Source organism: Melanostigma gelatinosum (genome assembly GCF_949748355.1).
Source record: "Melanostigma gelatinosum genome assembly, chromosome: 9".
NCBI classification, from domain to species: Eukaryota; Metazoa; Chordata; class Actinopteri; order Perciformes; family Zoarcidae; genus Melanostigma; species Melanostigma gelatinosum.
This window is the reverse complement of record NC_136642.1, coordinates 10376879-10392601: the sequence shown is the minus strand read 5'-3', so window position 1 is coordinate 10392601 and position 15723 is coordinate 10376879. Positions and strand designations below refer to the sequence as shown.

The window sequence follows — 15723 nt, the reverse complement described above, 5'->3', positions numbered from 1 at the left end:
AGGAGGGACCAGCTCCCAGAGGCGGGAGCAGAGAGTGATGTCACAAAGAAGGAGGGGTGAGTGACGTAACTCTGGTAAAGTCTGAAAGGGAGGGGAAGGAGAGAAAAAGGAAGCTCTCCGGTAAGTTTTTGTGTGTATTTATCCAAAACACAAAGTTTCACAAACCAAAGGTGTGACTGGAGGCCTTGCGTGGGGATCAACATGCTGAAGAGCGAGAGCTGAAGGGAAGGACGGATACCAGTTCGTCAGCAGTTGAGCACAGCTGATGACATCAAATATTTACAGTTTTGAAGGCCTTGGGCCTCGACAGACTACAAAAAAGGTAAGCAAGTCACTCTTCCCCGGAAAATAGAAAGTGTGTGTGAAATGGCCACTCATAGATGCTGTCACATTCATCCAATGTCTTTGCTTGTGAGCGGATAGTTTCCAGAGCAGCACAGTGTCTGAACTTGTTGGGTGGAAGTACAGGAACCTAATGGTTGACAGTGTTGCATTAGAGGCAGAGGGGGAATCGACTAAAGTGTGTGTGTGTGTGTGTGTGTCGCTCCAGAGCTTCCTCTCCGGTTCCCTCAGACCTCGGACAGAGAAAAGGAGCGACCATGTCCTCTGAACTGAACTCCAGTCTCACCAGTATTGACTGGCTGCCTCAGCTGGGAATCAGCAGCCTGCGCTCCGGGAAAGAGAGAGGAGGAGGAGGCGAGGGGGACAAGAAAAAAGACAGAGGGAGGGAGAGAGGAGACTTACCCTCTCTACCGGACCCCTCCCATTCCAACTACAAAGGGAAACCCCCCCACAGCTATGCCACTCTCATCGCCATGGCAATAGCAGCTGCACCTGAAGGGAAGTTGAGTTTGAATGACATCTACACCTGGATCAGTGACACGTTTCCCCACTACAGCAGAGCTGGCCGCGGATGGAAAGTAAGTACTAGTTACTAAAGTATAAGTTTAGAGTTCTTGGTTTGGTAATTTGTAGCCAATATTAATATTGGCTGGTGCACGACTGACTTATTACAACACTTTGTGTCCTTAACAGAACTCCATTCGGCACAATCTGTCCCTTAATAAGTGCTTCAGGAAAGTTCCTCGGCCACAGAGTGACCCCGGCAAGGTGAACTACTTTCTATAAACTTTTTATTTTGTGACATTGTAAGCATATATGTGCCGCTTGCATCATGTGAGATGGATTGCTTCAAAGAGAGTAAAGCTGGAAACTTGTATTGTATTTGTAGGGTTCCTATTGGACGACGGATGGACCAGCAGAGGCGAATCAAGTGAGGGCACTTAAGCGTCCCTATCCAGAGGAGGATGTATGTGGTTTGATATTACTCACTCATTAACTATATTCTTAAAGTGCAAAATACCCAAAAGTGTAGAGAAACCACAAAAAGTACATTCTGGCATTTTATCCCCATATTTAACTTTTTACTATTCACCTGACTGTTGTAATTACTAGTCTCTTTTAATTATGATTTTAAACTAAAAACGTGCTATAATGACACGTAATACCAGTTTTCGGGAACAGTTTTTCCTGATACCAACTTACTTTGAAGGGTCAGTTCAACAAACAAACTGGTTTTGGTTTTACTTTGTCCAGGTTTTGAGAATACATGAGATTTTGTGCATCCAGCGCAGTAAAACGATAAATTAAACTTAATGCTCACAGCATTTAAGATTTCAAATTCAACAGTGTCTTTCCAGAAAAACTGTCCTGGTTAATCTTGATAATGTGCAGTCAGAAGTTTTAGTAAGAGCTACTTTATATGAAGAAATTGTTCATACAAAAAATTGTGGACATACATTTTTGGGGATAAGTCAGCATTCACTTACATTGCATATAAGAGCATGGCTACATGAAAAAAAAATTCTGTATTTTAATTAATAATAATAATAGTTTTGGGTGGACCAACACTTCTAAAGTAGTGCTTTGCTGTTGGATTTTAATACCTTTTCTACCTTTACAAATCGTAACGCTTTGCTGTTCCAGGTTCCTCAAACACCGGCGACACAAGCCAACCGAAGAGCTCCTCCTCACCAACCGGCCTCCCACACAGACCACCGCCTTCTTCACACAGAGCAGCCCCCCCGCACTGCCTCCCTCTCTCCTCCCCCATGCAAGGTAGAGTCACGTTCTCCCCTCTTCATCACAGCGCAGCAGGGCTGCAGCATCTAATCTCATGTGTTATCTTCACAGCAAGCGTCCCCCTACATGCCAATCCCCGTGTCCACTCCCCCCGTCCATCATCAATCCGTCTCTCCTTGGGCTGGGTTCAAACCCGCTGCCTCCACGTATTCCATCAACTCCTTCCCACCTCACCATCCATCCGGCCCCACTTTTTCTATTCCCGCTGCCTCTGCTACACCTCTGTCTGCTGCCAACATGTGCTCTCCAGCGGCTCCATCTTTCTCCGACGCCACTCTGTCCTTTCCTAATTCAGTGTCCGTTCCCACTTTCTCCTGCGCTCCTAACTCGGTGCCTGTGTCTGTTTGCACTGGGTCAGGACCGACTCTTTCGTCTCCGTCTGTTGCTGCCCCTCCTGTTGTCTCTTTAAACCCCTCCACTGATCCTCCGCTGCGGTTCACCTTCGATGAGATGAACTTACCGGACTTGTATGCGTCTTTCAAGTCTCTCTTCAAGACCATGCGGGAGAGGGGAGGCTCACAGTGTAAGTGCTTTGTGTTTATTAACTCTATAAAATATACATTAAGCACGTGGACGGTTCTTTTATGCTTCTTTTATGCTCTTTCCAGCGGATGCTGCTCCTCTGGCTGTTCTGAACAATGACACGACTCCACTTCACACTCCGACTCTGCTCCCAATGTCTCCTCACCCTGCACCATCAGCACCACCTCCAACAGCTGGACACCCTCCTCAGACAGAGCGCATTCCACAATACAGTGAGTCTCATATTACCTTATCAAGCCCAGAAAAGCTTGTATTTGAGTTAAAAGCAGCAACACGACACAGGAAATATCACTGCTTTCTAAAGTTGCCTTCCTCCCTTCCACTTTAGCGGTGCCAGCTGACTGGTTCATTAACCCAGATTCTCTGAAGGAGAGCTTCCGCATTGCCAGCAATCTAGACTGGGCAAACATAGACCTCTCTGGTCACCCAGGTCTGTGCCGTTTACCAGAGTCTTGTTCAAAGGGTCGGTTCACAAAATCACATATTCTCTCACGTCTGAGGGCTGTTTGGGTTTTATCTGCTGAGGTTTTGAGATATTTTTGATATGGTTATACAGAACACTCATAAGACTCGTGAATACAAGAGCTGAAATGTTAAGTCCATCAGGCAAAATTAAAGTTATTTTTGAATCATTGATTAATCATTTTTATCGTAAAAACAGCAAACATTTTCTTCTGAAGACGTTATGTTTTGATTTTGTTTCATGTGATTGCAAACAGAATATCTTTGGATTATCAACAGATACAAGTGAAGACTATCTTCACAGCTAGATGTCACTTTCACAACATGTTTTGTCATTTGCAGCTAAATTAGCAGCTTTTACACACATTTCATGAGCCAGAATGTGTAATTGGTGGCAGATAATGAAATAATAAATAACGTGATGATTGAGATCTTTGCAAAAGGATAGGAATGTTGAGTACAAACATCTATTTTTTAAATAGTTACCCTTTTTTTTGTACTAAAAGGGCCTCACTTTCTGTCACTAGACCTGCTGGAGAGCATGCGGCAGGCGGAGCTCAGCGATTGGGCCCTGGACCCGGCGCTCTTCACCTCCCTCTGCGACTCTCTGAATCGCGTCTTCACTCACAGAGGCATGATCACATCCGGGAATAACTCCCCACTAGCCCTCGGTGCACCTCACTCCTTACAGGTCCCACCGTTCACGTCCAATCCTCCCCCTCCTACCCTCGCCAGCCTCACTCACCCCTCACCCCTCCCTTACTCTCCCATAGTTCACCCCGCCAGTGGAGTGCAGCCGCCCCGGAGGGCTCTGCACATGCAGGGACAGGGCCTTCAGAGACCACAGCCAAACACAGCCGGTAAGACCCAAACCCTCATCTTCAAAAATGTGATTTTAGGTTTTTTTTTACTTTCAGAATGTAAAGGAGAAGTTATTTAAATAGACATCTATTCCTCACTTCCTTTTTGTTGTGTGCTACCTTAGTCAACGTTTCTCTTTCTGTCTCAGCTGGGATGCAGCCTCAGTCTATGACACCACGACAGCGTCCTCCATTAGTGAGTCTGCACAGCAACAGTGAGGAGATCCAGGATGACTTTGACTGGGATTCTCTGCTCGTTTGACCCGCGCCGCCTGCGTGGAGAAATGATTACGACAGAACTTTTCAGAGAAATGTGGCGTCTTCACTAAACTATGCGGAGGCTGCTTCACTTGGAGCTTCTCAGAGACAGTTTGGGATCAAGTTGGTCACAAATGACTGAACGCTGTATTACAAGGTGGAAAAAGATGTTCAAGTTTTCACCTTTATTCAAATTCATACGCCATAATAACGTTTAGCTTTTCTTCTGCAGGTAATTGGCAGGGTGTTAGATTCATAAACATGTTCACAAAAGAAAATAAAGTGTAAAATTATTTGTCACATTAACAGAAAGAAATATGTGATTTAGACATTACCTACAGAGCAAGCATGAACCAAGCCAAATGCACACCCTGTGTTTTTGTTTTATTTCATAAATTCCTTTTGATTTTTTTCCATTTTACTTCTCAAATGTGAATGTTCAGTCATCACCACACAAAATTCAACCTAACCCGATAAGAGATATTTTTTCTTGTTGATATAAAATAACAATAAATTCATCAAACTAAATTAAAAGAACAGCATGGAGCATGTCGTCAAGTCCCATTTTTTTTTTTTTCCCCCTTTAATTTGTTGAAACAATTGTCTTTTTTTTCCTCCTCCCTGAAGGAACGAGAGATGAAACAAGTGGACAGTGGTGTTCTGGGACACCTGGACACCAGAGATCCCATTTGAAATGTGATTGGAAAAAACTAATGCTTCTCATTAACAAAACTAAATATATTGTGAAACATGATTGGCAGAGAAATGTGCGACCCTTACAATACCTCATTTGAAATCCCAACATTACATAGTATTTATACAAGTGACAAGTTTTAAAAACAAAAATGGATGTCATTTCTTCCTTTCTGAGTCACTGAAATAAGGTCTGACACAGGAGAAAATTGGAGACATTGATAGATTTACACAGAAACAGGCATTTGCACTATTGCATTCTCACAAATAAGCATTCAGTCTCATTCGCACACTTCTGCAAACACACACATTCAACAAACACACAGACCACACATCAGCGCTTTTTAGTTTTCTACAATAATAACGGAAAAAAAAAAAAAATAGGCATTTGATTTAATGGCATCATCGTGTGATTTTCCTTGTTTATTAGTTCCCAAAAGAAATTGGAAAAAAATTAATTCATTTCAACATTAAATTAAATTAAAAGTGAAATAGTCAAAATGAATTGACCACATGGTGCCTGAAAGGTTAATGCAGGTTTTTCAGTCCGTCTGGAGTCAAAATGATCCTTCATGCACTCGTTTCATTTCAGTGATTCAGTGTTCGTCTTCATTCCAGAGGCAGCGAAGAGGAAGAGGCGGGTACAGTTTCTCTGTTCAGTTTGTTAGTGGCTATGTCCCGTCTCCCTCCACCTCTCCCTCTCCCTCAGTGCAGTAATGACAACAACAGAGTAGAGTGACACTATTAAAGAAGCCTCCTGCTCTCACAGACTTACCTTCATCTCAAGATAGGACTGAAACAAACACGACATGAAGATACGATACAGAACAAGATTAAAACAAAATAAATAGATTTCTATTTCCCGCCCACAAACAACCCATACTGAAATGAAAGGAACGAAATGTGGTAAATTATTCTGAAATAAAATAGTGCTTTTTAGGGAAAAGATAAACTGATTTTTTTCTTTTTTCTTTTTTTCTTTAAATATAGAGATGTACACGTTTTTTTCTTTTTGGACACAAATTGTGTTGAGGGGGGCAGCAGGTACGACAGAGGCGGTTGAAACGGGTGAGCAGAGTAGTGGTGACACTTCCTCAAAGGAGAAAAGGGTTGGTGCTCGCTCCCGTCGTTCCTCCTGTTCCAGTGGGCCCACCCAAAATCAGCTGAGGAGGTGCTGCGGGCCCCAACATAGCTGAGCCCTGGGGGCCCATTGGCGAGAGCCCGCTGTAGGGCATGCCCATGGAGCTGGACTGCATCATGCCCAGGCCCATTCCCCCCATACCCACACTCATTGGCCCCAGGCCCATTCCTGGTTGCACCATGCCCAGCATGGGGTTGGGAGGCACGGGACTGGAGCGGAGGCCGCTCAGGCCAAGTGATGAGGGATGAGGTGAGATGGAGGTCATGGGTGGAGCCACGCCGAAAGGGTTGGAGGAGGCCGGTGTTGGAGAAACCCCCCGACTGGAAATTGTGCTGCCTGGAGTCACTGCCATGCCAGGAGCGGGAGATGAGCCTGAGAGTCGGAGGTGACAGTTAGGCAAAACAAAAGAGTCTTTTGATATCTGCCAGTACATTATGTTCAACAGATTTGATCTATTTTATCTCTCTCGGTCAATGTTTTCAGATCTGGAAACAACAACATGTCGGTTAATTGATTAGTTCACAAACCGAAGATGAATCACAAAATATTCTGATAATCAAAATGCTAAAAACATTTATTAGTTTACGCTTCTAAAGTGTGAATATTTATGGGACTGTAAGCTGAATATGACTAGGAGCCATGAATGTGATTTGTGTTTGAGTGAAATATGCCTCTGAGCACTCGTGGTGTATGGTACAGGCAGAGGACAGCCACATGACAACTATTAACAACACTTTGCTGCTGCGCCAGAAAACGTGAGTATAGTTTGTCTCCAACATTGTTGTCGTCGTTTGTCTGTTAATTGTTTGCTTTGGTGTGTTCGGAAGAACCCTGTTTGTTTTAGCCAAACTCTCCATACTAGTTAATGGCAGTGCATTGTGGTACGAGACATTTAATTAGATCTTCACGACAGCTGTCACTAACCTGTGTTCTGGAGGAAGGGGTTGTGTGCAGAAGAGGACGAGATGATGGAAGGAGGCGGCGGCGGTTTGGGTTTAGACGACAACAGGGAATCCAGATCCACCAGCGCTGCGTTGGGGCCGAGGAAGGACTCGGGAGTCTTACGAACAGGAAGTGAAGGACCAAGAGATGAGAGGTCAAAGGCCACAGGTGAGCCTGTGCTGTCATAGCCTGTTGCTGGGGACCCTCGTCGATCTGGGTCTCCTGAGGAGGAATAGAAACAGTAAATCATAATACAAAAAGACACAATATAGAACTGCATTACAACAGATGCTAGACGAGGATGAAATGTAGGACAAGACAACTGTTGTGTGCATGCGATTGAAAGTCTGCGTGTGATGTAAAATCCCTTTTTTTTTTTTTAAGTGTGTACCAGTACCTCAGTGTTTTTGGGTCTGTGTAGCTTTAAGTGTGAATGTACCTGTGCCATTTGTGTGTTTGGCGGTGCCACTCCAGATGTCGGAGGTGATAGGGCCAGAGACAAGGACAGGCCCGTCCCTTGCCCAGGGGTCTACTGGCCCCCCCGAGGAGGACGTGCTGGGTGGCACTGGGGGACCCCAGGGGTCAGCACTGGGGGGGGTCACAGCTACAGGGGAGGGGAGGGGAGGAGGAGACGCAGGGGAAGGGGAGGGTTAACACCACACCGTACATTTACAATCCACAACAAAGTAGGGAGCTGGGCTGGGTTCCAACACTGGTGTTTCTCTCCTTGACCTCTGCGGTCCCACTAACTTGACAAGGACAGGTGAGAGCAGATTGTTCTGTAGCTGTCCACCATGTTACTGTCACCCACTCAATATCTGAAGCTCAGTGGAGGTAAAGGAGAGATGATAAGCAGCTACCCCATTCATGAAAAAGGCACAAAAGGGTGAGAGAAGAGACCGCTGTGGTTGAGACACAGCCAGTCAGTCCTGAGTAGAAACAAGAGGATACAAATCCCTGCTTTAGACACAGAGGGAGAATGGATTTAGCATGCTTGCTTTCCTCGTCACACACCGAAAGCACGCGAGTGTGTAAGATACGACAGCATGGTGACATGAGAGAAAATGGAACATGACAGGAAATGGAACGGTGGCGTGAAGAGGAGTAAAGGTCGAGAGGTCTTCACATCCTCTTTGATCATCAGAGCAGGACACACTTCTGCTTTGAGTCCCACAAACCTGCCCGGCTACAGGGTTGATGTGCGACCAGTGTTGTTGCTGCTTACCCGAGCTGCCCCAGGGGTCGACGTTGTTAACCCGGTTGGACGTGTCTCCCCAGGGGTCCGGGGGAGGGGCTATAGCGGGTGGGGCTCCCCCACCCCAGGGGTCAGAACTTGTAGGAGATGTGGGTGACGCTACGCCCCACGGGTCTGCGGGGGCTGCGCCCCACGGACCTGAGGCAGCAGGAGCAGGAACTGTCGGGGGAGGCGAAGGGCCGGCAGAGCACACAGTGGCGGCGGCGGCACCGGAGGCCCCCCAGGGGTCCGCGGCACTCAGTTCCATCAGAGCCCCCTGCGAAAGAGAATATATTATGGACTAATGTTCCTACAGCGGTATTTAGGAAATTCACAAATCAGAGAATTAGAAGGAGACAGAGAATTGCAGACCAGACATGCATACTTCAAATAGATACTAAAACAAATAAGATTGAACTTCTGACAACACATTCTTGGTTCCTTGTCTGTGCAGTGTCAATGTTGACAAAACTGCCACAAGATTGATATGATTTTGTTCTGCAGTATGTAGACATGTTTAAAGTCACAAACACTCATTTTTAAGGTTTGAGGGCAATCAGCATCACAGAGACGTTTGTTTCTGCAGATATTTCAAGCCCTAGATTAAGACTGAACTAAGCTAGTTTATCATGCCAGTTCAAGAATCTTAAAGTTTGACCAAATTTAAAACAAAAAGTTGAAATCAGTATCAAACCCAAAAAAGGATACAGGCAATCAGAATATAGCTCACCCGTTGGGCAGGATATTTAAATGAGGACAGCTTTTACACATTGACGAGTGATTGTGATATCTTCCACATTGGCAATGTCTGTAACACGGATGGTACGTGTGCTCCTTTGTCTATTCAACTGAACATGCTGTCGTTATGAATATTACCACTGCCGTTATTATTATTATATTATTATTCCACACATACCTCCTCAGGCTTAGCTTTCGCCCTCCTGCTCTCCTCGAGGGCCATCTGCAGTCTCAGGTCATCACCTCTACGCAGTCGCTCTTCCTGCCAATCAGACATACTGATGTCAGCAACCTGAGACACACAACCTCGGAAAGCACACCACAGGTACAGATTTAGGATCAGTTTACAACTCCACGATTTAAGTCTGAATTGTTGGGAGGGGAAACTGAAAACCTGATCTTCAAATCATCGTCTTCAGTCAATGGAAAATGAAGAGAAATCAACCAATCACAGCATTATTTATGATTTTGAAGTTTTCCACAAAACATGTTCAAATCAGATGATGCTCGCTTCAAAGAAAATGAGCTGATCCAGAACTGCGGTGACATGGCTACCCAAAATAAAACTGAGCTGTAGAAGTGTTGTGGCGAGGTTTAGACATGGATAGGATCTGAACCATCACAAACTGAATACTGAGGTTTAAATGCAGTTTCAACCAACAGCACCACTGTAGGGGCGGGGACAGCTACAAAGCAGCTGTGGTTAGTTCACTTGCTGACATGCTATTTGGCTGATCTTAATCTGTTTGTGCTCCTCGTGGTTCACTTGCTCATAATGCTGTGGGTTAGGAAAAAGTACCAGTGACTTAGCTAAACCCAGTCGAGCACAGAAAGTTACAATAAAGAAAAGGAGTGGAATTGAATCCATGAAAAGAAAAAGGCCTCCATCACCTCTTGCAGATCGCCCCAGGACATCCCTACCAAATACCACCGTTTATCCTACCTCTCATAAGGAGGGTCGCCTATGAAAACAGCAAAACACCGACTTATCCATGAGGAGACGGCCATCTCTGCTACAGAAATCAAGTCTTGCGCATCGTGCCACTCTGCAACAATAACAATGGCATCAACCTTTAAAGTGGTGGAGTATGTGCAGGAGTAGTTGATCACTTGCATACAACAGGCGAACACGGTTTGCACTCGGGGAACCCGGTACGAGGAGGTGACAACAGCAGGAGACGGGTGGAAGGAAAGAGTGCATGTTCAAATCAAGACGACAGCTGAATGCATGCTATCAGAGAGGACAGGAAGCAAAGAAGAATCAATGCTTACAAAACAAGCAGTGTGGAATTTAGTCAATTAGGATGAATATTTGCCAATGCCATGCAATCTCAGTTGTCCAATTAGCGTTAATCAATTCTTCGGGTGTTCACTTTCGACATGGATTTGATTGATGTTTTACGAGTGAAAACTCCATCATGGAAAGTGAGACTACACCAAAGTAAATGATCTCAAACAAGTTACTGCAGTCTGAGACGACACATGACAAATATGGGCGGAGTTTAATTGATTGATCGATGCTTGATGTGTGTTTGAGAAATTCCAATTGACAGAAAGACAGATAGCTGATGACTGGAGGGCCAGTCAGCAGGGCACACTCTCTGCCCCTGACCTTTTGTTGCATCTCTTTGCTGAGTGTGATTGCATAGCTGACCTCTGCGTCCTCCAGAGGGTCCTTGCTAGTCTGGGGGAGGTCAGGCATGACACGGTGAGAGCAAAGCTCGATGTATGTCGAGAATAATATCAGTAACATCCCTCCGTGTACACAGGCGGTCCCACATGACTGTACAAACTGCAAACTTAGCTGTAGTTAGTTACAGTTATGCTTTAAAGCTTATCTTACGAGAGCATTAAGTAGCTGTTGTCTTGAATATTGTCTTGAATATGCTGCTTTGTGTTACCTGCTCTGCCTCCTCTTTACTCATGGCTAAGGCCAGCTGGAGCTGCAGGTCTTCCTCCCCGGTGCTCTGTGGCCAAGCCTGCTCAGGGTCTGCCCCTCCAGAGTGGGAGCCCACTGACAGGCTGCCCCCCAGGCTGGGTGCTGAGGGAGCTGAGGAGGCTGGGGCAGAAACAAAAAAAAAAAAGCATATGCGTGGATGAGAGCTTGTCCATCAGCCACTTGGAGCTAATGGCCTTTTATGCTACTGTGAGCCCACCTTTCTCTCAGGGTGTACTATTGTAACTTTGGGCATTGGTTGAATCTTTTAAAACATCTATTTTAAGTACCAATCTCACCGCTGGAGGTCTGTGCCATCTTCTCTTTGGTTTTGAGGGCGTGGATCCTCTCCTCTCTTAGTCTCTCTTCATCTTTCAGCAGCGTCACCAGCTGTTTGGCTTTCTCTCGCACGTTCACCCCCTGAAAAAACACAGGTATCGGCACACAATCACATGCAGCAGTTTTTTTTAAAGTAAATATTATATTAACATAATGAATTTAAATTACTAATGCTGTTTATACCCTGCACGCCTTATTGTTAGTGTAACAGTTTGTTAACGGTTAACAACCGATAAACGCTTTACTGGCTGGCTTTGTTTGCACCTCATTGTAAAATGTCCTTGAATGACTCAGAAGTGGCATGTTTGACAAAGCGCGCCTGCATTCCACAAAAGTGGACCTTACTCGCTAATCACTTTCACTTTTTCTGTGCAGCTTTGTGGACATGGGTGTGTTCTTTGTACCTGGTCTTTGCCGTCCCTGTCTATGAACTGAAAGTCCTTGAGCGTCTGGACTGCGTATATGTTCTCTCGGCACTGTTGGGCAACACGTTCTGAACCGGTCTTGATCAGGTACTCCATAAGAGTCATAGCCTGGTGGGAATATAGATCACAACCAATGACCATCTGTAGAAAAGGTCTGGATAACAAAGTAGTGGAAATGCAAATATTAAAGCAGTTTGTGGGCTGTTAGAATCCACATCCATCTCATTTCCTACACATATACATTAAACACTCAATAGTTTACTCTGTAGTTGGCAGTAAAGCGACATTTAAGATACTTCTGGAGCATCATCGTCGTCATCCTGCATCCTCAGCGACGGGTGAAGTGTTGCACAACATTTATTACCAACTTCAAACACAAACCTTGTACACATGTCTCCAGTTCTTGCCGTGGTCATTGAGGCGCTTCCACACCATGCTCATGATTTCCGAGAAGGCCACAACATTGTATGTCAGATCAGCGATCTCTGACATCAGAGAGCTGCTGGGGCCCCACGGGTCATTGGATGTCGCCTCTCTAACCTGGCCGCCAACACGGGGAAGGGACAAACTTCAAATCATCCTCCATCCAACATGTCTGTGATGAGAATAATTTCGGGCTGATACTTTGTGACATTTGATATGGTCCGCAATGTTCTGAGTAGCCATGCAAACTCAATAATGACACAAGCCGGAGAGCGAGACAACCCTAATGAACAGATGAGTAGATTTAGCTCATTATGGTTAACCAGGGGAAAGAGTGAGGAGGTGGCTTCCAATTAATATTAGATTATCAGCAGCTACGTTGTGTCATACAGTATGTGCTAAGCAGACATTTAAGCCATATTGGGTGTGTGGGTGTAAGAAAAGAAAAGAAAAAAAGGAGAAGAAGAAAAGCCAGATAAGCAGAAGGAAACACAACCTTGATTTCAGCCTCTGAATAGTTGTGGACGATGTTCTTTACTTGTCGCCGTAGCGATGAGGTCGACATGGCAACGGTCTGGCCGTCGGTTTCAGTTGCAATCTGAACAACAGAAGAAGAAGAAGGGTCATAAAATATAGTTAGGGCAAAACAAACAGCGACACGAGGCAAAGAACATTGGTATTTTAAACAAAGACAAAATGAAAAAAAAACTCTAAATAGAGTCAAAACGACCAAGAAAAAGTGCATTAAGACAAAAAGTTCAAAAGACTAGAGAAGATGTATGCGAGGGAAAGAGCCTGGATGAGAGACCTTGAGAACAACAATCAGTGTGTGAAAGAGATCATTGTGAAATGTGACTGCTGGTTTGAACAGGGGAAGAGAGACGGCGTCACAAACACCTGTTACACAAGAACGATGCAGAATACGGGTCGCTCCTCTCGATGGCTTGTGGTTTTCTGACTTGTGTGCCACTCATTCACGGAGTGCTAGTTCTCAGTTTGTCTGTTTCTTCCAGTGGCAACATTGGGTCCCAAAACCCTCAGGCGCAGGGAGATGAAAACTATGGAGCAAGATTGAGATGAACATTAACAAAGAACCCCGAAACGCACTGAAAGATCACTGCTAAATCACAACAAATAGACACGAACAGGCTCAAACCTAATACTAGGTCTAATTCTAACACAAGCATGAGAAAATAAGGACAAAGCAGATAGTCAGCAACAGAATCACATGACCTGTTGCTGATCCACATGCCTAACAGTCTCAGATACAACATATTAGTTATATACTTAATCTTACTTATCAAAGTCAAGTCACGAAGCCCTTTCTAGTCTCTTAAGTATAAAGGTTAAGACTCTTCCTGAACAAATAATAATTGTGTCGCTTCTCAAACTTCACAAAATAACTACAATGTCACAGCGGGAATAAGATATAAACATGGATCCATTTACTTCATTTCAGATGATAAAATTCTGTATAACACATCTTGAACTCATATGACCTGGATGTAATATTAAGTTGATTAAGTTGATAGAATTAATTACTAGAACACTCCAACAGTGTGGATAAAGACACGGGTCACAACACTACAGACTTTTTATGCCAATAGATATTATGCGAATATGAACTTCACAAGACAACACATGCAACGCATCTCAGAACATACAGTTCAAGCTCCCGTTACACCTACATTACTTCTATTAGCTTTCAACAAGAGGTTGTGTGTAGAGTGAGCATGTTATAAGCAGAAACTGGATGATAAACAAGTGGGGAAAGAAACATCGTCTTGTGCAATGAGCGATGGGTTCTGGTAGCAGGATCTGAATGTGACATTTACATCATGGAGTCCTGTGTGCTGCTGGTAGTGGTGTCACGGCATGCGGATGAACGATTTCGTGGCACAATATTGGATCCCTCCGTGAGCATTGTTTGTATTTGATTGCTTACACAGCAGGCTTACTCATTGTCGCTGACCACATGCATCCTTTCACTGACAACTGTTTGAATTTCCTCACCAAAATAAATGTTTAAACTTCAGCGAGTTCATTATGGTCGTAGCAATGTAAAAAGCAACCTACTTTATATCCGTTTCTCATAGATTTAAATAAACTAACTTACTTTATGCCTGTGTACTGTTTTCAATTTCAAAAAGTAAATTAATTTAATAACAAGAATCCAAATGTTTAGAGAATCTATGCATTTGGAAATTACTATTGGTTCAGTTTGTAAATATACTTTGGTAAATCAGACATATGACAAATATGCTGTACTAAGACAACTGTGCTGTATACTTTTAAAGTGTATTAAAGAAACTCGACATATACAGCATAGCATGTCAGTGTTTAGATTTGTAGGTCTGACAAATAGGAGACCATGTTGCATAACTGAACATAAGGCAACTATTGCAAAAGTCAGTCCAGAGACTCCTGGAGCTCTGTATCAAAGTTCAGACACATTAACTAATCTTTGATAAAGGAACATACCATGCCCTTTGTATCTCAGGTTGTCTCAAATATCTCCACAATCTGTGACAAACATCAGGTGGTTTAATTAACGAAGTTCAATTTCTGCTGCTCTGAAACACCTGAGGGACAACAAGTACACAATCACTTTATCGTGTAGCTAGTGTGACTGACAGAGGCCTCACAGAGATCAGCAGACAGCTAAATAGATTATCAAGTACCAAGAAATCACAGACACGCCTGTGTTATAATGTGTAGCTTTGCAAAGACAAGCAACAAGGCTAAGAGTTCACTTGCATGCAGTTGACGTTAAACCCACGCCCTGTTTGCACAAACAGATAACGTTCCATGTCAAACCCAACGTTACCGAGTTAGCTAACGTAATGTAAGTTAACATTAAGAAATCAGTCAACTGATGTTATGCTAGCTAACTAGCAACCCGGTAACGTACGTTGGGTGTCACACACACAGAGCCAATGGGTACCCTGACATTATAAAACACAGCTGTCAGAAAATTTGTATGCGGAGAAACAAGTTTTGACGAGCAATTACTAAAGCTAATTAGCCATCACACGTTATCATCTGGTACTGTTAGCTTACATTAGCCACTTAGCAGTAGAACTCTCCCATAAGCTAATCGAAACAGTTGGCTAGCACTTTGACACCAGAGGTTTGGAGTAAAGTCTGGGTAAAGTATGAAGAGACGTACAGAAGGGTGTAGCTGGGTACGAACTGGCAGACAAACTAACGTGAAACTAAATCTAATATTCTCGTCACAACATCGAATCACACCTATTATAAACAGACGTTAGGGTTTAACCTGCCAGTTTGACTGGTAAAAGAAATGACTTGCTGCTCTCTTGTTGCTGCTAGAAAAGATTAGCTAGCAAGCTAGCAGAGAGCTAGCTAGCTCCTGCTGGTTAGTTCGCACCAGGACTGCTAAACTGTACACGCTCTAACAATGACACGTCCTGCTTTAGGACAGAGTTGGATGTACACATTTAAATCAAAAGCCTAAAGGTCAAGAAATACTGACAACACACCACAATAAAAAAAATCCAATCTAATGTGTACTGACCCTGTTGTAGCTTGAATGTACGAGGAGATGGCCGAATTTCCGCTTCCGT

The 15723-nt window shown here is 44.1% G+C and overlaps 2 protein-coding genes across 13 annotated transcripts; one reads left to right on the top strand and one right to left on the bottom strand.

Annotated features, from left to right (window-relative positions):
* The first annotated feature begins 88 nt into the window (after positions 1-88).
* foxj2 (forkhead box J2) lies at positions 89-4296 on the top strand. 7 transcript variants are annotated; one of them, XM_079275223.1, is made up of 11 exons: positions 89-322; positions 551-920; positions 1036-1110; positions 1232-1309; positions 1987-2118; positions 2194-2665; positions 2751-2897; positions 3014-3115; positions 3675-3779; positions 3921-4007; positions 4157-4296. In XM_079275223.1, exons 2-11 carry the CDS (start codon positions 600-602, stop codon positions 4267-4269), a joined length of 1632 nt encoding a protein of 543 aa, XP_079131349.1. In that variant the 5' UTR covers positions 89-322; positions 551-599; the 3' UTR covers positions 4270-4296. The 7 variants fall into 7 exon arrangements, with proteins under 7 accessions (XP_079131349.1, XP_079131348.1, XP_079131345.1 ...); XM_079275222.1 differs by having other exon boundaries at positions 3014-3148; XM_079275219.1 differs by having other exon boundaries at positions 574-920; positions 3014-3148; positions 3675-4007.
* Positions 4297-6037: 1741 nt separating this feature from the next.
* On the bottom strand, positions 6038-15723 carry epn1a (epsin 1a). 6 transcript variants are annotated; one of them, XM_079275212.1, is made up of 13 exons: positions 15675-15723; positions 13034-13194; positions 12633-12734; positions 12095-12253; positions 11693-11821; positions 11240-11369; positions 10915-11072; positions 10626-10697; positions 9192-9305; positions 8267-8552; positions 7481-7645; positions 7024-7263; positions 6038-6471 (listed from the first exon to the last, which is right to left on the bottom strand). In XM_079275212.1, exons 3-13 carry the CDS (start codon positions 12699-12701, stop codon positions 6053-6055), a joined length of 1941 nt encoding a protein of 646 aa, XP_079131338.1. In that variant the 5' UTR covers positions 12702-12734; positions 13034-13194; positions 15675-15723; the 3' UTR covers positions 6038-6052. The 6 variants fall into 6 exon arrangements, with proteins under 6 accessions (XP_079131338.1, XP_079131340.1, XP_079131339.1 ...); XM_079275214.1 differs by having other exon boundaries at positions 9192-9275; XM_079275213.1 differs by having other exon boundaries at positions 11249-11369.

Bases quoted from the DNA above. Each gene is read 5' to 3' on its own strand.
- epn1a (XM_079275212.1), bottom strand. From the start codon at position 12,701: ATGTCGACCTCATCGCTACGGCGACAAGTAAAGAACATCGTCCACAAC. The intron at 11,073-11,239 runs GTACTTAAAATA...TTTCTGCCCCAG, and splicing joins GACCTCCAGCGGTGAGATTG to CCTCCTCAGCTCCCTCAGCA. The intron at 6,472-7,023 runs GTTAGTGACAGC...TCCGACTCTCAG, and splicing joins CCCCTTCCTCCAGAACACAG to GCTCATCTCCCGCTCCTGGC.
- foxj2 (XM_079275219.1), top strand. From the start codon at position 600: ATGTCCTCTGAACTGAACTCCAGTCTCACCAGTATTGACTGGCTGCCT. The intron at 1,310-1,986 runs GTATGTGGTTTG...TTGCTGTTCCAG, and splicing joins GTCCCTATCCAGAGGAGGAT to GTTCCTCAAACACCGGCGAC. The intron at 2,898-3,013 runs GTGAGTCTCATA...CTTCCACTTTAG, and splicing joins AGAGCGCATTCCACAATACA to CGGTGCCAGCTGACTGGTTC.